The 25,599-nt window shown below is 51.2% G+C and overlaps 1 protein-coding gene across 1 annotated transcript in view; it reads left to right on the top strand.

The window, feature by feature from the left end:
• The first annotated feature begins 714 nt into the window (after window positions 1–714).
• LOC124482086 (protein kinase C-binding protein NELL1-like) overlaps window positions 715–25,599 on the top strand; it is a 135,694-nt gene continuing 110,809 nt past the window's right edge. The window contains 3 exon segments of the mRNA XM_047042439.1: window positions 715–845; window positions 1,577–1,705; window positions 19,424–19,574. Coding sequence (XP_046898395.1) covers window positions 797–845; window positions 1,577–1,705; window positions 19,424–19,574 — 329 coding nt within the window. The 5' untranslated portion in view covers window positions 715–796.

The following is a 25,599-nucleotide window of genomic DNA, read 5'->3' as shown; positions in this document are numbered from 1 at the left end:
GACAGTGTACACAAATGAGAGCTGCAGGAACTGTAGAGGGCTGTGATGAACGGCCCCCTGCAGGCCAGGCCCCAAGGGCGAGAGGGAGAACCTGAGAGACTCCCAGGGGTGAGGAGGAGAGGAGGGAGAAGGAGAGGAGGGAGGAGGAGAGGAGGAGAGAGAGAGTGTGCAGGCTAGTGCACACTCCTCAACAAATCGTTTCTATCACCCTTCTGTCAATACATCTCTCATTAGCATGAAATTAAGGTTATACTTTATTTTATAGAACTGTATACCGACTCCCCCCCCCACACACACACACAAAAAAAGTGTAGTGTTACTGTCCCCAGATAATGCTACTTCATCAACTGGACGAGACAAACTTCGAGATTATCGTTGTGATTGTAGATCCAGAATACCTTGATAAGAATATAAATTCCCGTGACTTTTCCGAGCAACAGAAAGCCCTCCAGGATTGGCTCTGTCTATGGCAAGTGAAGGGGAACGTGTCTTTTAATACAAAATATCCTCTGAATGGTTGACGGAAAATCCAAGTGAATGCATAATTGTAACTGCATTATTTCAACGTTTTCATCTCGTACAACACAGAGTTGTTGTTTGCGGTAATAGCTAGCCTAATTTACTGCCCTGTTAACGGAACCTCTACCCCCTTGATGTGGAACGCTCCAAATCTCTCCTCGCCACGCCGGTGAGAGGATCAGATCTACAGCGACTGAGGAGCAGGTCAGTGCGGATTGCCAGCAGAGCACGCGGCGTCGGATATCTCTAGGAAACTATACAACGCAACTTCACACAAATGGATTTTACCGTGGTATTGTTATCCTTCTTCCTAGTTACCAAACCAGGTAGGTGTCACACGATAATTATCGACAATAAGACAATTTGTCAGCGCGTATTAACCCTTTTATGAGGGCAGTAGGCTACGCGCGCTCTCTCTGATTCGCACCTTGAGCGCCAGCTTTTGGATTTTGGGCGTTTTCTCAACGTAACTTGAAATGCAGGGTGCCGGTTATATTGTTTATTATTCTCTCGGCTTTTCTGTGGACAGTCAGAGTATAGCGACAGCACTTAAAAATGCTAAATATTTTGGTTCGTTTCTGCAACCGCACACAAGTCCTCCGTACCAGCAGACAGGTGACACGCGCATGACAAACGGCTCAACCGAACGGCCAGCCTACGGTTGCAGCGCAGTTCTTACATTTTAGAAATCCTATTGCATTCTTACAGAGACGAGATACCGAGACCTCTAGTTAATTTTCAGATAAACCAGCATTGCGAACATTTTAAACCTCTTATCACATTTCGTGGCATGTCATTTTGAATGTCCCCTGCCGTCTACCTGTGTCCCTGAGTAGTAGGCAGTGACATGCATTTTCACGAATTTAGTAAACAATAAGTCACGTTAAGACTCAAATATTAAAGTACATCGACAAAATAGATCTTGGGTTACAAAAAGGAACCAGTGCCACCAAATACAGGTAGTCTAGGCAACGCAACATCCCCCAAACACACTGACTTCTGTTTCCTCGACGTTAGACCAGGCGACTGTGTGACTGTCTTTACGTTTTGTCTACAGTTTTGGTCTTTGGTGTAGATCCCGATTACCAGATCGATATCATCAATGAACTTGACTTGGCCAACGCGACCTATGGAGTTACCCAAGTGGCTGGACTTCACAACAACAGCAGAGCCTTCTTATTTCGAGGTAGTGGCCTTTTTCTACTCCTTGTTTACAAAGTGAACTGTTCTGCACAGTGCCAAAGATTACGTTTTGACGATTATCTTTTTAATTTCCTTTCGTTTTTCGGATTGACTAACGGTTGGAGAAATGTTTGTAACTAACTGCATGCAGGCCTGTGGCTGTGGTAGCGGGAGCACCTCGCGCCGTGACACAATTCCGGTGGTGTTGCGCCAGGGAGTCCTGGGAGCTGTCTGATAATTACTCCACATTTAATTTGTCCTCAGTAGCAGATGCTTCTCCCCCGCCTGTAGAGTCTAGCGAGGACTGGAGCAGGAATCATTCTGGAATAGCAGGAAGGGTTTAATTTAAAATGATTGTGTGCCTGGAGGACTAGCAAGCCAGTGTTGGGCTAATAGGATGTCCTGTGTTTCCTATGGGATTCAGGTTGAAACATTAATAAGAGCTCCAGCTTCTCAATAAAAAGCTGTTCCACGAGAACCCTTCAAGCACAAACTGTTGACCTTTTCTTCTGGAAAAGCATTCTTTCTGCTGCAGAAAAGTCAAAAAGTCTGCCGATATCTCTGCATGTCCCTGAAAACACACTAATACACTCATCAAAATGAGAATCAAGGAACTACGTTCCTCATGTTGTTGATTGGCCTATTGTGAACTGGTATGTTATTGAAGGCTTTAAAGCTGTTCAGTGGAGTGTTTTTCAAAGATATTTTCACCGTATTATTATTAGGTATTTTCAGCTATGGCAGCATAAATGCAGCTTGATTGCTGGACCTGTTACAAGATAGATGTGGTCCCCAGGGCATGTGTGCAGTCCTCCAACCATGGAGCAACTGCAGCCGTAATCACGCTGGGTACAAAAGACACCGTTGGCAGGCTCCCGCACTCCTCTCAGGCTCTGGGTCAACGGGAGAAGAGGGTTTAGCAGAAAATAGCAGACATTAGGAGAATGAGAACAGGAAAACATACGTGGGGAGAGATGGAGAGAGGGAACAAGAGAAAGAGGAGAGGTGGAGAAAGTGGGAGAGAAATCAGTCAAAAAACAAACTTATGTATTCTGAGTCTATCTGAGTCTATATTCAGGGAGTTATGAGATGAGACCGAGCTAGAAAGAATATGTGTGAGAGGGAGAGAGAGAGACAAAGATATCGAATGAGAGAGAGAAAGATATCAAGGGAGTGAGAGAGATCGAAAGAGAGAGAGAAGGTGGATGTGAAATAGAAAGGTAAGGTGGTGGGAATCTATCTAACTTAGGGAGGCCATTGATTAGCTGTTGCTCAGGGCATCATTGTGTCCTCGACGGACTGTGTGTGTGTGTACGTCTCGGAACTTGCGGCTCAGGATTTAGTTAGAGAATACACCCTTCCTCATTATCATGACTACTGCTTAGAGTCCCAACATTGCCTCCCAGCCTCCCGGCTCCCCAGCCTCCACAGAGCCCCCTCACGGAGCCCCCCTCACAGAGCCCCCCTCACAGAGCCCCCCTCACAGAGCCCCCCTCACAGAGCCCCCTCACACAGAGCCCCCCCCACACAGAGCCCCCCTCACAGAGCCCCCCTCACAGAGCCCCCCTCACAGAACCCCCCTCACAGAGCCCCCCTCACAGAGCCACCTCACAGAGCCCCCCTCACAGAGCCCCCTCACAGAGCCCCCTCACAGAGCCCCCCTCACGGAGCCCCCCTCACGGAGCCCCCCTCACAGAGCCCCCTCACAGAGCCCCCCTCACAGAGCCCCCTCACAGAGCCCCCCTCACGGAGCCCCCCTCACGGAGAGCCCCCCTCACAGAGCCCCCCTCACAGAGCCCCCCTCACAGAGCCCCCCTCACAGAGCCCCCCTCACAGAGCCCCCCTCACAGAGCACTGCAGGTCGCAGGCTCCATTAGAGGAACAAGAGGAGCGATCTGAAGAGAACAAGCACTCATGACCCGGCTTGAGAAGGAAACAGTCAGTTGGTGATTATTTAGCACATCTTGTGTATTCTTCCTCAGATGATTAATAGCCTGCATCAGCATGTTTAGCTTTAAGCTCTCCATCCCGGCTTCAGCACATTTATTAAAGAAATTGCCGGGTAGCATTTTGTAATGGAGTTAGTGGAAATGAATTACAGTTGAGGATGTGGCCTGGGGGACTGCTTCTGGTCCAGTACGGGAGGAGGTTAACATCTCAGCTGAGTGTCAGAGCTGAGAGAGGGAGAGAGATGGGTGGGGGGGGGAGGGAGGGAACAGAGAGAGCTAGAGATGAGAAGCAGAAAGGAAGAGAAGGAGATTTAGAAAGAGAAATATCTGGACATTTTGAAAGGGAGAGAGAGAAAATTTAGAAAGAGAAAATAGGAATATTTTGAGAGAGATGAGGGGGGGGGGGATTTAGAGAGATAAAGATTTAGTAGAGAGATTTAGATAGAGACAAAGAGGAAGAGAGGGATATTTAGAGAGAGAGAGGGGGGAGATTTAGAGATATACATTTTGAGAAGTAGAGATAGATTGAGAGATTTATATTTATATATATATATATATATTTCAGTCAAGACAATCACGTATTCAATCTATATACAATCACGAGCATTTATTGTTACATGACATGAACGTGTAGGTTTGACTTTGGCGGAGTGGATGATCTAAGGGAAGCACTTAGAGCAGGGAGGGGAGCAATGGAGATAGAGTCCCCCTGAAGGATAGAACATACAGACAGCATGGGGGAGAAGGGGATGGTGGCAGCAGCACTGATCATACAACAAATGGGCTGAGTTTGTATGTGTGTGCGTATCCGCGCGTCTTTTAATGCCGTGTTATCGGACGTGGCCCAATGGGCTTGTGCTGCCAACACAGGTGTGGTAATGAGCGCATGACGCGTGCTGCCCTGCCTGAACTAGCTGCGCTTATGTATATACAAACAGGGAAAGATGAATAGAGGGTGATTTAAATAGGAGATATTTGGAGTGAACAGATAGAGAGAAAGTGTGATTTGGAGAGAGAAAGGGAGAGAGGTGAAGAGAGAGACCATGGTTCTGTATCTGATCCCCACATTCTCCAGTGATTCACACCAGCAGATGCCTGATGTTAGCAAGCAGGACACCCTGGCTCTATCACCCTACAGGACACCCTGGCTGTATCACCCTACAGGACACCCTGGCTGTATCACCCTTACAGGACACCCTGGCTGTATCACCCTACAGGACACCCTGGCTGTATCACCCTACAGGACACCCTGGCTGTATCACCCTACAGGACACCCTGGCTGTATGAGTCTACAGCACGGAGGAGGAGGAATATGTCACCGCTGGTAGCGCTGATAAAAGAAGCCAATTTAAAGCAGTCAGATGGGCATGACCTCCTCGCACAGGTCTTCATCTAGATGTGATTCTATCTGATCCCGTCCGCTCTGCAGGGCACCTCGGCTCAGGAACAACACGCTCTGCCCTCCTCTTCCTCTGTAGGAGAACAACACACTCTGCGCTCCTCCTCCTCCTCCTCCCCCTCTGTAGGAGAACATCACGCTCTGCCCTCCTCCTCTTCCTCTTCCTCTGGAGGAAAACAACACGCTTTGCTCTCCTCCTCTTCCCCCTCTGTAGGAGAACAACCCGCTCTGCTCTCCTCCTCTTCCCCCTCTGTAGGACAACAACACGCTCTGCCCTCCTCCTCCCCCTCTGTAGGAGAACAACACGCTCTGCCCTCCTCCTCCTCCTCCTCTGGAGGAAAACAACACACTCTGCCCTCCTCCTCCTCTGGAGGAGAACAACACGCTATGCCCTCCTCCTCCTCCTCCTCTGGAGGAGAACAACACGCTATGCCCTCCTCCTCCTCCTCCTCTGGAGGAGAACAACACGCTATGCCCTCCTCCTCCTCCTCCTCTGTAGGAGAACAACACGCTCTGCCCTCCTCCTCCTCCTCCTCTGGAGGAGAACAACACGCTATGCCCTCCTCTTCCTCTGTAGGAGAACAACACGCTCTGCCCTCCTCCTCCCCCTCTGGAGGAGAACAACACGCTCTGCCCTCCTCCTCCTCCCCCTCTGTAGGAGAACAACACGCTCTGCCCTCCTCTTCCTCCCCCTCTGTAGGAGAACAACACGCTCTGCCCTCCTCCTCCTCCTCTGGAGGAGAACAACACGCTATGCCCTCCTCTTCCTCTGTAAGAGAACAACACGCTCTGCCCTCCTCCTCCTCCTCCTCTGGAGGAGAACAACACGCTCTGCCCTCCTCCTCCTCCTCCTCTGGAGGAAAACAACACACTCTGCCCTCCTCCTCCTTCTCCTCTGGAGGAGAACAACACGCTTTGCCCTCCTCTTCCTCTGTAGGAGAACAACACGCTCTGCCCTCCTCCTCCTCCTCCTCTGGAGGAGAACAACACGCTCTGCCCTCCTCCTCCTCCTCCTTTGGAGGAAAACAACACACTCTGCCCTCCTCCTCCTTCTCCTCTGGAGGAGAACAACACGCTATGCCCTCCTCCTCCTTCTCCTCTGTAGGAGAACAACACGCTCTGCCCTCCTCCTCCTTCTCCTCTGGAGGAGAACAACACACTCTGCCCTCCTCCTCCTCCTCTGTAGGAGAACAACACACTCTGCCCTCCTCCTCCCCCTCTGTAGGAGAACAACATGCTCTGCCCTCCTCCTCTTCCTCTGTAGGAGAACAACACGCTCTGCCCTCCTCCTCCCCCTCTGGAGGAGAACAACATGCTCTGCCCTCCTCTTCCTCTGGAGGAGAACAACACGCTCTGCCCCCCTCTTCCTCCTGACAGGACATGGAGAGAAAGAGAGGGGATGATATGCAAGGAATGGCCTGGGCCGGAATGAAACCCAGGGCCCGGCTGTAAAGCTTTAGCCTGGGTGGTACGTGTGTTCCCTGTGCGAGACACCTTGGCACCTCATGAGAAGGCTTGTAGTGATGTTAGCCAGCGTTAATTACCAAGATATTGGCCTGATTGCTCCATTGAACACCATATATTCAATTAAAAGGTTCACACCCAGGCCTGTTCCTAGAATATTAGGATCCATTTATTGACCAAGGAAGAATGGAATGTACACTCATTAATTACATTTTCTGTGAATTTGATTATTTTCGTATTCTAAGGTCTCTCAAGAAAGGAAAATAATGTGTGTGTTGTCTTCCTAGTCCAAGGTCATTGGAATGTGTGTGTTGTCTTCCTAGTTCAAGGTCATTGTTTGGAACATCTACGATTCTGTCTCTGATCTTTTGGATTTCCTGATTTCAACTGATTATAGAGAATGCGAAGTTACGTCCCTGTAGGTTAACGATACGTCACGCCTTGTTGGATATTTGGGATCGCCGCCATCTTTGCAGGCTACACAACCTTTCCAGCCGGCCAGTCCAAATATGGGAACTTACAGTTCCATGGCTCCTGCCTTAATATCTTCGCCGTCCAATCACCAATTTTATATCTAAAAACTGCCAGATACTCGTGACAACATAAGATAGAAGCGCATCTAATTTGCTTCAGGGGTTAATGGGCATGAATTAATAAATGTATCATTATCCATCTTTTGCCTAAGCAGAGTCGGAGATCATACCATGGCATTGGAGATGTCCTACAGCAGCCATCCCCAATCAGCGGCCCGCGGGCCAGATCCGGCCCGCAAGAGCCAAATGTCTGGCACACACTGACAGCCTTACCTCTATTCATGCATGCCAGTTTTAATGCAAACTATCCAGAAAAATCAGAAAATGGATGAACTTCGGAATTTGCCGCCCCCCTCTTGATGCTGCCTATGTCGTCTCTGCCTAGGACCGGCCCTGCACAGGTGCGAGCGAGTTGGAACCAGATGCCGTCTATGGTTTGAACGTATTGCAGCTGTCAGTTACGTAAAAAGAGGTGGTGGAAAACCATGGCAATGGGAAACGTTTATTCCTTTCAACTAGAAAATAATTGTGACTTGGATAGTGCTAAACCTCATAGGCTGCATCCTGCGAAAGCTTACTGGATCAGCAATGCGCTTTAACAGCCTGACTAGCGATCTAGCTAGCTAACCTTCAACCTCAGTGTGAACAATCGAACTAAGCGAACTAACATCCAACACTACACATATCAAAATAAAACACGAGTTCAACAATAGAAACTTAAACAACGCTTCCTTGAACAAAATTAACCCCCCAACTAAGTCCCCCTCTGTCTGCCTCAAGACATGCTGGAAACCATGAGCGCCAACCATCGCGAATACAACATAAAAACTATATTTTCCATCAAAGATGAGTTTGAACAATTGATGAGATGGGATCATTCGGATCAGTACAGAGGGGCCCTGTAGTCTAGACTAATGCGCGGGGGGGGGGTAGTTTGTGCGATAGACTAATGCGTTCTGCAGGCAAGCAGACTGGCGTTGGTCACGGTTTGGAATGGAAGGGAGAAAACAGGACAACTGCGGGTATCGCAATTATTTTTACGACATAGTTTGGGCGGCAGGCGTGTGTTGTTTAGGCAGGAAACCCTGCAACCACATTTCATCTCAACTTCCTCCTGTCTGGTCCTATCAGCCCTCCATGTGGTGTGTTTGAGTGTGTTGTGTGACTGTGTTGTGAGTGCGTTGGTCGACAGGAATATGCCATTCTTTTGAAGTGATTCAGTGGAATGTTATCGTGTCTGTGTCAGGAAATTGGGACAGGCTTAGGTTCTGGCTCCAGTCAAACACGTCTGTCTCTCATGCTCTGGCAGAAGACATGTCCTCTCTCTTTCTCTACCTCTCTCTCTGCCTTATGAAAAGAATTGAGATAAACCTGCCATAAGAGAAATATGAATGAAATCCGAACAGCACAGGCCCCTCCGTCCCCGCAGCCAGGGGAAGAGAAGGAGGTCAGGACTGAATGCACCACTTGGAATTAGAACCAACATCTTTAAAACAGCCTGTGTAAAGATCCATTTTTGAAACCGTTCCGCCTCTTTCCACAAACCAACCTGGCAAACAACCTGTGCTTAGATTCCAACTGGGTGGATCTGAAGAGTCTGTTGCAGACTTAGCGGCTAGGGCTGATGGTGAATAGAAAACCAAATAGTGAGCTCTCCTCCTCAAAAACAGACTGGCCTGGTGTTGGAGAGAAACACTGGTCTGGTCTGGTGTTGGAGAGAAACACTGGTCTGGGCTGGTGTTGGAGAGAAACACTGGTCTGGGCTGGTGTTGGAGAGAAACACTGGTCTGGGCTGGTGTTGGAGAGGATCCTTGGTCTGCAGCTCAGTCACATTAAAGTGTGTGTTTCTGTGCTCTGCTCTGGCTGTCACTGAGACCAGAGGAGGCCATCAAACCTTTCATCTTTTATGTATGAGTTCCCTTCCAGGTCCCTGTGGTGGTGGTGTGTTTGTGAGTCTGTGTGTGTGAGGGGAAATCACACTGGAAAATGATTCCATCGTTGATAGCTTTCCAAGGAACACCCCCCACACACACATCACCATTTCTAAATTAAAGAACCCTCCTGAGAAGAATATATCTGAGATATTCTTTTAGCACCGCAAACATCTCCCTGTGATGTCATCAGTAAGAGCCCAAAGCACCCTTGTTAAATGAAGAGGCTGGGGGAAGGACCCAGGTATTCAGACTGGACTGGAATGGCTGATGTCATTGTTTTGGTTAGAGTGAAGCTGAGTCTGTTTAGAGGCAGTGGTAAAGACAGGGTTAGAGGCAGTGTTAACAGCAGGGTACAGTGGGAGACTTGGGAGTCAGTAACACGTGACAGGAAGGGAGGTACTTCTGTTCAGCCAGAATCCAGGTGTTCAGGTGACTGAACACAGTCTTTAAGATGTCACCCTGTCCCCTGCCTCCTGGGCGAGAAACAGAAAGCTGTGGTTAGGAGAGAGAGGATGGAGAGAGAGAGAGTAGAAGGGAAGGAGAGAGAGGATGGAGAGAGAGAGAGTAGAAGGGAAGGAGAGAGACTCCCTCCACCTACCACAACATGGCATGCCTGCTTATTGTAATTCCAAGGAGACAAATTCTAAAGGAAATAAACAACCTGGTGGTGCACATGACAGCCTAGCGTTCACACTCGTATGGTAGTGAAGAAGATAGAGGAGGGAGAGGACTGTTTTACAGAGCAGCTCTGAGGTGGATTAGACAATCACACACACTCACACCAGGACTCTCTGTCTCCCTCGATCTCTCTCTCTCTCTCTCTCTCTCTCTCTCTCTCTCTCTCTCTCTCTCTCTCTCTGAGTGAAGCTCATTATCTCAGCCTCTCCGACTGAGAGAAATGTCACCTCCACTTGTCTCTGATCTTTGGCTGGATCAAAAAATGAGCACAATAACTCCATCACGCCACAATTAAACAATATCTCTTTCTCCACAATTAAACAATCTCTCGCTCTCTCGCTCTCTCTCTCTCCCTCCCCAGTTAAACAATATCTCTCCAGTTTCCGTTCAGGCTGTGCCCCCCTTGCTCCTCAGCTGCTGTGTTTGTCGCCAGGAGAAACCGTACATAATTACAGCTGCCTAGGCCTTGCTAATGGCATTTTCCGTTATTTTGTTAGACTCAGTCAGGTCTTAATTGCGTTTAGTTTTACTTTCCTAGCTTTTTCATCACCTTTTATGGCTTGGATGGGATGTAGTGTTGTGCTCCTGGGTGAATCCTGTCCCAGCCGTGTCTCCTCAGACCTGTCTTCTGCTGTCCTGGGGGGCAGTCGGACGAGTTGGCGTTAAACTCCGTAGACGGACACCATCCCCACTCCATCAGCACTCCTCATCTCTGCCTGGCGCTGTCAAGCCCCAAGCTTGTCACTTGCTCAGCGTCGCCACTTTCCTGTCACCCTGAGTTACCATCGCCATGGAGTCACCGCCGGAGCCAGGGTCCATGTGCTTCCTGTCGGTGCGTTGAAGGGTGTCATGGTGACGGTAGCAGCCATGCCTCTGCAGGACTGGGGGCGGGGTTAGAGGGGACGGCTGCACCTTGAACCTCAACGGCTCCAGGCCCCGACAAGCTGCAGAACAGCATGGAGGAAGTGACACGTCTACAGTTGTGAGACCGCGTGGTGAAGACAGGGCCTCTCTCTCACACGAGCTAAAGGCTAGTTGGGGGCAGCTAAAGGCTAGCTGGGGGCAGCTAGAGGCTAGCTGGGGGCTGCTACAGGCTAGCTGGGGGCTGCTACAGGCTAGCTGGGGGCAGCTAGAGGCTAGCTGGGGGCTGCTACAGGCTAGCTGGGGGCTGCTAGAGGCTAGCTGGGGGCAGCTAGAGGCTAGCTGGGGGCTGCTACAGGCTAGCTGGGGGCAGCTAGAGGCTAGCTGGGGGCTGCTAGAGGCTAGCTGGGGGCTGCTACAGGCTAGCTGGGGGCTGCTACAGGCTAGCTGGGTGCTGCTAGAGGCTAGCTGGGGGCAGCTAGAGGCTAGCTGGGGGCTGCTACAGGCTAGCTGGGGGCTGCTCTCTTCCAAATCATCCTTTGTTCCTGCACTCATCTTCCTGCTGCAGCCGGCTTCATGTCAACACTTTAGGTGCATTCGACATGGACTAACTTCATGCAGCTCTGCAGCTGGCTGCAGGCGGCTAACTTGAAACATTGAATTCTGGTTAGACTATTTGTCCGACTTGAGACGGCGCCGAGGCTAGGTCACTGTGACGTAGCCATCAAAGTACTGTGAGATCGATTCGAGAACTGCCGGCTGTGTAGCCAAGCACATTTTCTCAAGAGCAACTGCACGGGTTCTAATGACGACACAGCTATTTCATGATTGGCCAGACTCACATACGACAACTTTGACACGTTTTGTAATTATTCTGACACCTTCAATTTGACCAATGCTCAAATCCGGACAAAACAGTTTAATTGATTTAAAAATGTGTTGAAGAAAGGGTTTTAGTCCGCCTCTTCACTAACGGAAAGACTAAGTTTAATGGTAAATAAAGTAAAGTAAGCAAACAGCGCTTGATCGGCCATGACTGACGTCAACGCAGCAAACTACGAGAAGCTGGAATGTCCGACTTCACAGATCAGTTTTTTAACTCCTCCCTGAATGCAAGCGACTACTCTCGCCGGTCGTTTCATGCAGCCGCAGTCCATGTCGAACGCACTTTTTATTAACATTAAGGCTCGTAAGGCTGCAACACAGCTCTGTTAATGTTGTATGCGACTGTGCTTCTGGGGAATGGGAGATGCTACGAGCCCCTTCATACATACAGAGAGAGGTTAGAGAGAGGGAGAGAGGGGGGGAGGCAGAGGAAAAGAAAGGAAAGAGATAGGAAAGGAAAGAGATAGGATAGAGAGAGAGAGAGAGAGAGAGAGAGAGAGAGAGAGCTGGGTGAGCAAGATAGCGTGGGAGAGACAGAGAGAGGGAGAGAGAGAGATGCGTCAGGCAGGCAAGTTTATCAATTCCTCGTTAAGCTCTGTACATCTCTCCAGGGTTCAGATTGCTTCGTGTTGTTTGTGGTAAAAAGCAAGGATAACATCTGGAGTTCCATTGATTTTAATAATTCAGCACCTCACTCCATAATCAACCGTGCCCAGATAAAGACCGTGTTCTGGGGAGCAGGAAGAGTTGTCTCTGGAGGAGAACACGAGCAGGAACACAGAGAGATGTGCTGTTTAGCATCCCCCGACCTCCTGAGTGGAACCATGCTCCTTTATTGATGTGCATTTGCTTAGACAAGGGAGGCAAGGATGATCTGGTGTTTACTAGCTGTGTTCGTCACAGCTAGTAAACACCCAGGAGGGGTCCTGAGAGTGGGCTAGTCTCCCAGGAGAGGTCCTGAGAGTGGGCTAGTCTCCCAGGAGGGGTCCTGAGAGTGGGCTAGTCACCCAGGAGGGGTCCTGAGTGGGCTTGTCACCCAGGAGGGGTCCTGAGAGTGGGCTAGTCACCCAGGAGGGAGGGGTCCTGAGAGGGGCTAGTCACCCAGGAGGGGTCCTGAGAGTGGGCTAGTCACCCAGGAGGGGTCCTGAGAGGGGCTAGTCTCCCAGGAGGGGTCCTGAGAGTGGGCTAGTCACCCAGGAGGGAGGGGTCCTGAGAGGGGGCTAGTCACCCAGGAGGGGTCCTGAGAGTGGGCTAGTCACCCAGGAGAGGTCCTGAGAGTGGGCTAGTCTCCCAGGAGGGGTCCTGAGAGTGGGCTAGTCACCCAGGAGGGAGGGGTCCTAAGAGTGGGCTAGTCACCCAGGAGGGAGGGGTCCTGAGAGGGGCTAGTCACCCAGGAGGGGTCCTGAGAGTGGGCTAGTCACCCAGGAGGGGTCCTGAGAGTGGGCTAGTCACCCAGGAGGGAGGGGTCCTGAGAGTGAGCTAGTCACCCAGGAGGGGTCCTGAGAGGGGCTAGTCACCCAGGAGGGGTCCTGAGAGTGGGCTAGTTACCCAGGAGGGAGGGGTCCTGAGAGTGGGCTAGTTACCCAGGAGAGGTCCTGAGAGTGGGCTAGTCTCCCAGGAGGGGTCCTGAGAGGGGCTAGTCACCCAGGAGGGGTCCTGAGAGTGGGCTAGTCACCCAGGAGAGGTCCTGAGAGTGGGCTAGTCACCCAGGAGGGGTCCTGAGAGGGGCTAGTCACCCAGAAGGGGTCCTGAGAGTGGGCTAGTCTCCCAGGAGGGGTCCTGAGAGTGGGCTAGTCACCCAGGAGGGGTCCTGAGAGTGGGCTAGTTACCCAGGAGGGAGGGGTCCTGAGAGTGGGCTAGTCACCCAGGAGGGGTCCTGAGAGTGGGCTAGTCTCCCAGGAGGGGTCCTAAGAGTGGGCTAGTCACCCAGGAGGGGTCCTGAGAGTGGGCTAGTCAGCCAGGAGGGAGGGGTCCTGAGAGTGGGCTAGTTACCCAGGAGGGAGGGGTCCTGAGAGTGGGCTAGTCACCCAGGAGGGGTCCTGAGAGTGGGCTAGTCTCCCAGGAGGGGTCCTGAGAGTGGGCTAGTCACCCAGGAGGGGTCCTGAGAGTGGGCTAGTCACCCAGGAGGGGTCCTGAGAGTGGGCTAGTCAGCCAGGAGGGAGGGGTCCTGAGAGTGGGCTAGTTACCCAGGAGGGAGGGGTCCTGAGAGTGGGCTAGTCACCCAGGAGGGGTCCTGAGAGTGGGCTAGTCTCCCAGGAGGGGTCCTGAGTGTGGGCTAGTCACCCAGGAGGGGTCCTGAGAGTGGGCTAGTTACCCAGGAGGGAGGGGTCCTGAGAGTGGGCTAGTTACCCAGGAGGGGTCCTGAGAGTGGGCTAGTCTCCCAGGAGGGGTCCTGAGAGGGGCTAGTCACCCAGGAGGGGTCCTGAGAGTGGGCTAGTCACCCAGGAGAGGTCCTGAGAGTGGGCTAGTCACCCAGGAGGGAGAGGTCCTGAGAGGGGCTAGTCTCCCAGGAGGGGTCCTGAGAGTGGGCTTGTCACCCAGGAGGGGTCCTGAGAGCGGTGGAGTTGTAGAGGCCTGGTTGATACTGTTACTGTGGCTCAAAGCACCAGGCGCTCCAGCAAATTAGCTCTAATCAACTGGAGCTATTTTCCTCCTCTGTGTGTGTGTGTTTGGGAATGGAGGCGAGTATATGTAATTGAAAGGGTGTGTGTGTGTGCGTGTGCTCATGTGTTTGTGTAGGAAACCATCCGGGATGCATAATGAGACCAGCCCACTGCAGCAGGGAGCTGTGGGGACAGTGTGGGCCCAGACTGGGGATGGGATCTCAGCCCAACAGTGTGGGCCCAGACTGGGGATGGGATCTCAGCCCAACAGTGTGGGCCCAGACTGGGGATGGGATCTCAGCCCAACAGTGTGGGCCCAGACTGGGGATGGGATCTCAGCCCAACAGTGTGGGCCCAGACTGGGGATGGGATCTCAGCCCAGATAATTGTTAACCCACACACACGCTGCATGACACCGTTCCCAGGTCTCCAACAGCCTGCTACTGTGATTACAACACAGAGCTGTGTGATTTGTGTGTGTGTGTGTGTGGTGTGTGTGTGTGTGTGAGGATGTGTGTGGTGTGTGTGTGTGCGGGTCACATTTTCTTCAATGCAAATATAAACCAACACACATCCAATATCGTGTGTGTTCTAATATTCCCCTGGAGTTTCCATCGGAGCTGAACTGCACGGCTTCATAAGGGGTCTTGTATTATGCATCTAGCGACGCACCACTACCCATATTCCCTTGAAGGAGACACACATTAAGACCCACATTGGCAGATATCCACCTTCAAGCCATGATTTGTATTATTATCATCACCATTATTTATGTGCACTGTGTGTGATGGTTGTGTACAGGTAATAAAGTAATAGTTAAAGTAATAAAGTCCAGTCTCGTCTCCAGGAGAGTCAGAGAGGTGACATAGAGAGTCAGAGAGGTGACAGAGAGAGTCATAGAGGTGACAGTCAGAGAGGTGACAGTCAGAGAGGTGACAGAGAGAGTCAGAGAGGTGACAGAGAGAGTCATAGAGGTGACAGTCAGAGAGGTGACAGTCAGAGAGGTGACAGACAGGAGTCAGACAGGAGTCAGACAGGAGTCAGAGAGGAGTCGGAGAGAGTTGGAGAGAGTCGGAGAGAGTCGGAGAGGTGACAGAGAGTCAGAGAGGAGTCAGAGAGGGAGTCAGAGAGAAAGATGTGACAGAGGGAGTCAGAGAGTCATAGAGGTGATAGAGTCAGAGAGAGTCATAGAGGTGACAGAGAGAGTGAGAGAGGTGACAGAGAGAGTCATAGAGGTGACAGTCAGAGAGGTGACAGTCAGAGAGGTGACAGTCAGAGAGGTGACAGAGAGAGTCAGAGAGGTGACAGAGAGAGTCATAGAGGTGACAGTCAGAGAGGTGACAGTCAGAGAGGTGACAGACAGGAGTCAGACAGGAGTCAGACAGGAGTCAGAGAGGAGTCGGAGAGAGTTGGAGAGAGTCGGAGAGAGTCGGAGAGGTGACAGAGAGTCAGAGAGGAGTCAGAGAGGGAGTCAGAGAGAAAGATGTGACAGAGGGAGTCAGAGAGTCATAGAGGTGATAGAGTCAGAGAGAGTCATAGAGGTGACAGAGAGAGTCAGAGAGAGTCGAAGAGAGAGTCTAGCCTGTAACGCTCCCGTATGCAATTCAATAGAAGACTAGACGACACAGTGCATGCGAAGCCGAACTAGCAGAGTGTGGGAACGTTTAAAAAAAAATTCTTACAAGAAATGCTGTTGTGTGTATACATGCAGGGTGGAACATGCCTTTCATGGGAGCACAGCGTGCATGTTGGAGCATTTAAAGCGGAAACATCCCGGCACGAGAGGACACATACAGCTAGCCAGGAGAGCCACTGTTAGCGACACCGGTTGACAACTAGACGATTTAAAGTTTTCACTCCTTCGATAGCTAGTGCTAGCTAGCTAGTTGTCTTCGTCGAAAAAAATACTTATTTAGCATCAATTTTAACAAACCGGGAAAGCAACACTTACAGTATTCTACCTGCGTGCGTTGCTGTCTCGGGAACACTGTGGAGTCCTTCCGCTTCCTGGGCACCATCCTCTCCCAAGACCTCAAGAGGGAACTGAACATCAGCTCCCTCACCAAGAAAGCGAAGCAGCTGAAGAAATTCAACCTGCCAAAGACAATGATGGTGCACTTCTACACAGCCATCATTGAGTCCATCCTCTCTTCTTCTATCACCATCTGGTACGCTGCTGCCACTGCCAAGGACAAGAACAGACTGCAGCGTATCATCCGCACTGCTGAGAAGGTGATCGGCTGCAATCTGCCTTCCCTCGAGGATCTGCACACCTCGAGGTCCCTGAGGCGAGCGAGGAAGATTGTGGCCGACCCCTCCCACCCTGGACACTCTCTGTTCCAGCTCCTCCCCTCCGGGCAGAAGGCTCCATCCAAAACCTCACGCCACAAGAACAGTTTCTTCCCATCTGCTGTTGGCCACTTTAACAAGGCCAAGGACTCACACTGACTTTAAATCTCAATGTGCACAATGACACCCTGCACATTGACAATGACACAATGACACCCTGCACATTGACAATGACACAATGACACCCTGCACAATGACACCCTGCACAATGACACCCTGCACAATGACACCCTGCACATTGACAATGACACAATGACACCCTGCACATTGACAATGACACAATGACACCCTGCACATTGACAATGACACAATGAAACCCTGCACATTGACAATTTGCACTATTGTATCATTTGCATGTATCTGTATCTGTTTTTTGGTATTTTTTGGTTAAATTGTAAATTATGGCTACTTATATATATTTTTTGTATTCCCCTTAGTATTAGCTAGACCCCCCTTAGTATTAGCTAGACTTTGCTCCTTTTGTATAGTTAGTCCACATATTTAAGTTTAATTATTCCTATATGTTTAATGTATGCACCTCCCTGCCAAAGTAAATTCCTTGTTTGTGCAAACACTCATGGCAAATAAAATCCCTTCTGATTCTGCTGCATATGACCAAGTGGTTTCTTTTGAGATGAAGCTGAAGTTCAGTAAGGGTTTAATACATCTCGAAACGTGGTTTTGTTGCAGTGGTGTTTGTGAAGTACTGTACTTGACCTTGTGATGCAACTCTGAGTGAGATATGCCCTGCCCTTGCAGCTTTCTGCCTCACATACCAATTTTTGCCTCTGACCCATTTCTAACCCAAGCCCAATTTCCCAACAAAAATATTTGTGACAAAAAGTTGAAAGTAGATTTTTTTAACAAAACTTGAAATGTAAAAAAAACAAAAAAAAGTTTGTAAAGGTATATTTTTAGCCAAAGACATTTTACTTTGTTTTTTTTACTCATGTTACTCAAAATACTCTAGTAAAAGTTGAAGTACTGACTCCACTTTTTCACTCAAGTTAAAGTAAAGAAGTGTGGGCTCTGACATACATAAAAGGTAGCCATGACTACTACCTGCTTTAGTGTCACGCTGGCAACTGGACCTCAGACCATATTAATACATGAATACAAACACACTATTCTCCAGGAATCTTTTTCCACATACAGTGAAAGGAGAGGAGAGAGGAGAACATAGAAGTCTAAAACCGATCAGAGCTCCGCCCCCTTCTCCGCCCCCAGCCCCAAGCTCTGCCCCCAGCCCCTTCTCCGCCCCCAGCCCCAAGCTCTGCCCCCAGCCCCTTCTCCGCCCCCAGCCCCTAAGCTCAGCCCCTAAGCTCCGCCCCCAGCCCCTTCTCCGCCCCCAGCCCCTTCTCTGCCCCCAGCCCCTTCTCCGCCCCCAGCCCCGGTGCTGCAGGTCTGGAGCAGCTGAAAGCAGGGCAGCTCCCCAGGGAGAGACATGGTTGGCTGAGCTCCTTCTACAGCCTCCCCCTCCCCCCTCTCTCCTCCTCTCTCCCCCATTTCCCCCTTTCCCTCTCCCACATCCCCCTCCCCCTCTCTCCCCCACCTCCCCCTCCCCCCTCTCTCCCCCATCTCTCCCCCTCTCTCCCCCACCTCCCCCAGCTCTCTCCCCCACCTCCACCTTTCCCTCTCCCACCTCTCCCTCCCCCCTCTCTCCCCCACCTCCCACCTCTCCCTCCCCCCAGCATCATCACCGGCCTTCATCCTCCATCATCCCTCCCCAGAGCCCAGCTTTGCTCCAACACCCAGGGTGTTGCAGCTCTGAATAGCTCTCAACACATGGCTGCAAGGACGGCTGCAGCCGGGGCTGAGAGACAGAGAAGAAGGAGACGTGGACAAATGTAAATACCTGAAAGAACAGGAGATATGGCACCAGTAAGACACAGCTGGTGTCAGTGACCTCATTGGTGTGTGTCTGGTGTCGTTTCATCCTGAAAGCCTTTGTGTGAGGCTCTCTGTGTGTGTGTGTGTGTGTGTGTGAGGCTGTGTGAGGCTGTGTGAGGCTGTGTGTGTGTGAGGATGTGTGTGTGTGTGTGTGTGAGGCTGTGTGAGGCTGTGTGTGTGTGAGGATGTGTGTGTGTGTGTGAGGATGTGGGCCATGTGGAGATCCAGCACCAGCCAGACTCCACACAACAGAGACTCACTTTGATCTGACTACAGAGACTGTGTGTGTGTGTGTGTGAGAGAGAGAGAGGATCTGTGTGTGAGCTCCTGAACGTTTCACTCTTTCTAGCTAACATGTTGTTAAACGCGCACACAGATTTAATATATAATATATTTTTGGGGGGGTTTGTTATTTGCTTTATTTGGACAGAGATGGAGGAGCAACAGGAAATGTTAAGGGGGAGAGAGAGAGGAGGATTCACAGGAAATGGCCCGGGGTGTATTTACACCTGGGACTCTGTGGTGAGGCCGTAGCTTACATGGTAGGTAAGGTAGGTGGGGGGGGGGGGGGGTGCGCATGTGTGCCCAAGTGCGTATATAACGTGCATGTGTTCCTAATATGTTGATTATCGTGACCAACCAAGACCAACCAAGACCAACTTCAGCAAAGAGCTTGACTTGACTGACCTGAGTGAGCTGAGTGGCCTGCAGAGAGACGATTGTCTTCTCTATGTCATACTGCATCATCTGGAGGGATCTTCTAGAACACTGCCTGAGTTAGGGTTAGGGTTCTCTCTCTGCCTGTAGGGTTCTCTCTCTGCCTGTGTTTCATCCAGCATGAGGTGGCTACTGCAGGGTTCAACAGAAACGTCAAACTCACTGGTTAACCATTTCTGCCCAAGGCTGGACACACACTCTCACACACACACACACACACAAACACACACACAGCATGACTTTGCAGGTGAGTGAGCTGTGTGTGTCAAATGGGGAGGTGTGTTAGGCTGCAATGCCTTGATGCAACGTGTCACTTCCTGTCTCAACACCTCTCCTTCCTGACAGCCGAGTCTCAAGGACCCCCCCCCCCTCGGCCCCCGGGAGGGAGCAGCTTACACACAATCCTGATTGCTTTTCTCTCTCCCCCCTTCTCTCTCTCTCTCTCTCTCTCTCTCCTCAGATGTGGGGAGGGCCGTGCACGCCCCCGCTCACGTCAGTGAGAAGGTGGTGCAGCTCTTCAAGAAGGGTAGTGAGTTCACCTTCCTGGCCTCTATCCAGCAGAAGACCTCCACCTCCGGAGTCATCTTCTCTATCCACGAGTCTGAGCACAGGTAGAGCCTCTATACCTCCCCCTCCTCCTGTCTGCCTGTCTGTTGCCTGTCTGTCTGTGTGCCTGTCTGTCTGCCTGCCTGCCTGTTTGTCTGTCTGCCCACCTGTCTGTGTGCCTGTCTGTCTGCCTGTCTGTCTGCCTGTCTCTGTCTGCGTGTCTGTCTGCCTGTTTGTCTGCCTGTCTGTCTGTCTACTCCATGTTCAGCTCCTGTCCCTGTCTCTGTCTGCGTGTCTGTCTGCCTGTCTGTCTGCCTGCCTGTCTGTCTACTCCATGTTCAGCTCCTGTCCCTGTCTCTGTCTGCGTGTCTGTCTGCCTGTCTGTCTGCCTGCCTGTCTGTCTACTCCATGTTCAGCTCCTGTCCCTGTCTCTGTCTGCGTGTCTGTCTGCCTGTCTGTCTGCCTGCCTGTCTGTCTACTCCATGTTCAGCTCCTGTCCCTGTCTCTGTCTGCGTGTCTGTCTGCCTGTCTGTCTGCCTGCCTGTCTGTCTACTCCATGTTCAGCTCCTGTCCCTGTCTCTGTCTGCGTGTCTGTCTGCCTGTCTGTCTGCCTGCCTGTCTGTCTACTCCATGTTCAGCTCCTGTCCCTGTCTCTGTCTGCGTGTCTGTCTGCCTGTTTGTCTGCCTGCCTGTCTGTCTACTCCATGTTCAGCTCCTGTCCCTGTCTCTGTCTGCGTGTCTGTCTGCCTGTCTGTCTGCCTGCCTGTCTGTCTACTCCATGTTCAGCTCCTGTCCCTGTCTCTGTCTGCGTGTCTGTCTGCCTGTCTGTCTGCCTGCCTGTCTGTCTACTCCATGTTCAGCTCCTGTCCCTGTCTCTGTCTGCGTGTCTGTCTGCCTGTCTGTCTGCCTGCCTGTCTGTCTACTCCATGTTCAGCTCCTGTCCCTGTCTCTGTCTGCGTGTCTGTCTGCCTGTCTGTCTGCCTGCCTGTCTGTCTACTCCATGTTCAGCTCCTGTCCCTGTCTCTGTCTGCGTGTCTGTCTGCCTGTCTGTCTGCCTGCCTGTCTGTCTACTCCATGTTCAGCTCCTGTCCCTGTCTCTGTCTGCGTGTCTGTCTGCCTGTCTGTCTGCCTGCCTGTCTGTCTACTCCATGTTCAGCTCCTGTCCCTGTCTCTGTCTGCGTGTCTGTCTGCCTGTCTGTCTGCCTGCCTGTCTGTCTACTCCATGTTCAGCTCCTGTCCCTGTCTCTGTCTGCGTGTCTGTCTGCCTGTCTGTCTGCCTGCCTGTCTGTCTACTCCATGTTCAGCTCCTGTCCCTGTCTCTGTCTGCGTGTCTGTCTGCCTGTCTGTCTGCCTGCCTGTCTGTCTACTCCATGTTCAGCTCCTGTCCCTGTCTCTGTCTGCGTGTCTGCCTGCCTGTCTGTCTACTCCATGTTCAGCTCCTGTCCCTGTCTCTGTCTGCGTGTCTGTCTGCCTGTCTGTCTGCCTGCCTGTCTGTCTACTCCATGTTCAGCTCCTGTCCCTGTCTCTGTCTGCGTGTCTGTCTGCCTGTCTGTCTGCCTGCCTGTCTGTCTACTCCATGTTCAGCTCCTGTCCCTGTCTCTGTCTGCGTGTCTGTCTGCCTGTCTGTCTGCCTGCCTGTCTGTCTACTCCATGTTCAGCTCCTGTCCCTGTCTCTGTCTGCGTGTCTGTCTGCCTGTCTGTCTGCCTGCCTGTCTGTCTACTCCATGTTCAGCTCCTGTCCCTGTCTCTGTCTGCGTGTCTGTCTGCCTGTTTGTCTGCCTGCCTGTCTGTCTACTCCATGTTCAGCTCCTGTCCCTGTCTCTGTCTGCGTGTCTGCCTGTCTGTCTGCCTGCCTGTCTGTCTACTCCATGTTCAGCTCCTGTCCCTGTCTCTGTCTGCGTGTCTGTCTGCCTGTCTGTCTGCCTGCCTGTCTGTCTACTCCATGTTCAGCTCCTGTCCCTGTCTCTGTCTGCGTGTCTGTCTGCCTGTCTGTCTGCCTGCCTGTCTGTCTACTCCATGTTCAGCTCCTGTCCCTGTCTCTGTCTGCGTGTCTGTCTGCCTGTCTGTCTGCCTGCCTGTCTGTCTACTCCATGTTCAGCTCCTGTCCCTGTCTCTGTCTGCGTGTCTGTCTGCCTGTCTGTCTGCCTGCCTGTCTGTCTACTCCATGTTCAGCTCCTGTCCCTGTCTCTGTCTGCGTGTCTGTCTGCCTGTCTGTCTGCCTGCCTGTCTGTCTACTCCATGTTCAGCTCCTGTCCCTGTCTCTGTCTGCGTGTCTGTCTGCCTGTCTGTCTGCCTGCCTGTCTGTCTACTCCATGTTCAGCTCCTGTCCCTGTCTCTGTCTGCGTGTCTGTCTGCCTGTCTGTCTGCCTGCCTGTCTGTCTACTCCATGTTCAGCTCCTGTCCCTGTCTCTGTCTGCGTGTCTGTCTGCCTGTCTGTCTGCCTGCCTGTCTGTCTACTCCATGTTCAGCTCCTGTCCCTGTCTCTGTCTGCGTGTCTGTCTGCCTGTCTGTCTACTCCATGTTCAGCTCCTGTCCCTGTCTCTGTCTGCGTGTCTGTCTGCCTGTCTGTCTGCCTGCCTGTCTGTCTACTCCATGTTCAGCTCCTGTCCCTGTCTCTGTCTGCGTGTCTGTCTGCCTGTCTGTCTGCCTGCCTGTCTGTCTACTCAATGTTCAGCTCCTGTCCCTGTCTCTGTCTGCGTGTCTGTCTGCCTGTCTGTCTGCCTGCCTGTCTGTCTACTCCATGTTCAGCTCCTGTCCCTGTCTCTGTCTGCGTGTCTGTCTGCCTGTCTGTCTGCCTGCCTGTCTGTCTACTCCATGTTCAGCTCCTGTCCCTGTCTCTGTCTGCGTGTCTGTCTGCCTGTCTGTCTGCCTGTCTGTCTGTCTACTCCATGTTCAGCTCCTGTCCCTGTCTCTGTCTGCGTGTCTGTCTGCCTGTCTGTCTGCCTGCCTGTCTGTCTACTCCATGTTCAGCTCCTGTCCCTGTCTCTGTCTGCGTGTCTGTCTGCCTGCCTGTCTGTCTACTCCATGTTCAGCTCCTGTCCCTGTCTCTGTCTGCCTGCCTGTCTGTCTACTCCATGTTCAGCTCCTGTCCCTGTCTCTGTCTGCCTGCCTGTCTGTCTACTCCATGTTCAGCTCCTGTCCCTGTCTCTGTCTGCCTGCCTGTCTGTCTACTCCATGTTCAGCTCCTGTCCCTGTCTCTGTCTGCGTCTCTGTCTGCCTGTCTGTCTGCCTGCCTGTCTGTCTACTCCATGTTCAGCTCCTGTCCCTGTCTCTTGGTGTGACCCTGATGGAGCTGGGGTCATGGGAGGAATGTTCACCTTCTTCATTCCTGAGACGTCAGCAGATTAATCTCCCTCCATTGCAGGAGAGATCCATCTCAGATTGTTCTCTCTGTGACAGTCACACAGGTTAGGCAGAGATTCCTGCCAGTCTGGAAACAGACTTTTTCTCTGTGCTGCCTGTCAGACTGACTGCTAAATGTCACTGCTTCATCTTTTAAAGAAGGGGATGTGTAAAACTGTTTCGTGATCTGAGCTCTTTTGAATTCATGTTAAATCTCTCTGGGTACAGTGCCCTACACACATAACTGTTCCTGGTTTACTGGTCTGTAGACAGTACCTATGAGTTTGGCTTCCGGGAACTAGTCATATAGACATATTTGTACAGCTAGACCCTGCTGTTTAAACAGGTCTGCAGAATTAAATAGCTTTCTTCATACCACTCGACTCAAAATGTTGTTCGTAGTTGAAGGAAATCAGTGAATCTCTGGTTGAGGACAGAAATAACCACCTTGACTAAAGTCTAGAATGACTTAACAGTTTCCCTTGATAGGCTGGATGCTAGAAGAAGTGATTAACACTTTAATTGAGGAATTATCTAGGCTATAATTTTTTGGGGGAAGAATATTATTACTAGTGCAGCACCTGTTGGTGGCTTGTGAGATCCATGGCTTCATTAAAGGGGCTCCACCTGGCGGCTAACACCTCAGAACAACTTGACACTGCAAGCTGGCTCCTGAGCAGAAGCTGCTTATTTTAACTTCATACAGTGAAGACCTGTTCTCTGTTCTCTAGATAATTGGCCCACAGTCACACACACACACACTCACAGACACACAGACTCCTGCCTTTAGAATTGGATCATGCATCGTTAAGACTTAAAAAAAATCCAAAGCGACTCACGGGTGGGGATTTGAACCTGCAGCCTTTTGATCTGCAGTCTAACTCTGTACCCACTGAGCTCTGAAAGATCCAAACAAAGGTCTCTTGCTTTAATGTGTTCTCTTCCTCTGCATCAGTGCTAGCAGGATGCAGAACCATGTCTGTGCTAACGACTTAGGGAGCAAGGTAGGAGAAGGAATCGGATTAGTTGCAAAGTTCCCTTTTCCAATTTTACCAACTGCAGCTCTGAAGCAGTTGGTAAAAGTAGAGTATTGGCATCACTATGGCTTTAGAAAATGAACCATACACATCCTGAAGAGAATAGGTGCAGTCAAAGTCAGTATATTACAATGCTGAGGTTGAGTTAGCAGGCAGGGCAGTCTGAAAGTGTACATTGTAGAGAGAGCTCTGGAGCAGCCAGGGCTTTGTCCCATCCCTGGAAGTCTTCCCCCGGCTCCTTCCTGCATGGACGCTGTGCTCCTTCAGTTCAGTGCCCTACGCTCAGGATACTCAGCGCGGCGCTCTCCCCTCACAAACCCTTTCCCCACCAACCTTTTTGGAGAGAAAATGCATTTCCAATGCAAGCATTTCTTAGTTAAATGCCCCAGAAAACGCCGCTTTGTCCTTGTGTAGTACCCAGTGAGTCGAGTGGAGAGGTTTTCAAGCGTGTCCTAGGAGCTGATTGGAGGAAAGAGGCTGTGTTTCTGCTCAGCCTGCAGTTCCTGTAGCCTCTGAACTGTGGTCATTGTGCAGGGCGGCGTGTGTGATGAGCTAACTCAAAGCCTGTCCCCTCTCACCTCCACTCAGGCCCTCATGTTCCTACATTTGCAAATGTAGCGTTATCAGCACCATGGCCAACCTGCGGAACGTAGCGTTATCAGCACCATGGCCAACCTGCAGATTGCGGACGCTGTGATACTTCAGCTTACTTCGTATTTACCAACAGTGCAATTCATCGGGTAATCGGCGCCTTTCTCCGCCCACTATAGCGTACATTGCGAGCATTTAAACATGCAATTGAATGGGCCTCCTTCTCTCTTTCTATCATGGATCAGCCACCAAAGTCAAAAGAGCGAAAACACAACATTTTGTGATAACAAAGTTGATGTGCTTGTTCACGTGGTAACAGCAAATTTAAATATTATACAAGGTCAGAATTCCACACCAACACAAAAATGTAATATTGCATAGCTGCTTAATCTGTACCGCCTAATGATTTCGTGTTCACTCAACAGAAAAAGTGTGATCCTTGTGGCAAGAATCCTTTCAGCTTGTCTCCTTGTCTTCGCCTTGCTCCGATTACTGCTGTCATTTCACCAGGAGGCATATGCGAGGAAACCCGCAATCTGGTTTACACCTGCTTTTACATTTATTCATTTACCTGCTTTTAAGAGGTGCAGAATTTTCACCGCAAAATGGAGGCACGCTTTCACAGGCGGTTTCTGTACATACCGCGGAATACATCATTAGGTGCACTTTACACATCCCCTCCCATCTCTTTATGGGAAACTCCAACTTCTCCCTTGACCCTCCCGTGAATGCATATGCATGATTCGGAAAAGCGCAATTTGCCATTTTCAGTTCCCATGACAGGCAGTCTGTGCTTTGACCTCAGGTGCGGCATGTTTGTACATATCTCGCAGTGCTTTCCCCCGCACCTTGCCATTCAAATACGCCTGAAATGGGCGCAAAAGCGTTAGTACATGAGGCCCTCAAAGTCTACAACTCCTCTCGTCTGCCTGATCCATCCTCTGCAGCACAGCCCTCCACCTCCCCTCCTCCTCCTCCACCTTCCCTCCTCCTCCTCCTCCCCCTCCTCCTCCACCTCCTCCTCCCCCTCCTCCTCCTCCTCCACCTTCCCTCCTCCTCCTCCTCCCCCCTCCTCTTCCACCTCCTCCTCCCCCTCCACCTCCACCTCCTCCTCCACCTC

This window comes from Hypomesus transpacificus, chromosome 19 (genome assembly GCF_021917145.1).
Source record: "Hypomesus transpacificus isolate Combined female chromosome 19, fHypTra1, whole genome shotgun sequence".
In the NCBI taxonomy this organism is placed as follows: domain Eukaryota; kingdom Metazoa; phylum Chordata; class Actinopteri; order Osmeriformes; family Osmeridae; genus Hypomesus; species Hypomesus transpacificus.
Note: the sequence above shows the minus strand (reverse complement) of the source record. Positions and strands in the feature narration are given on the sequence as shown.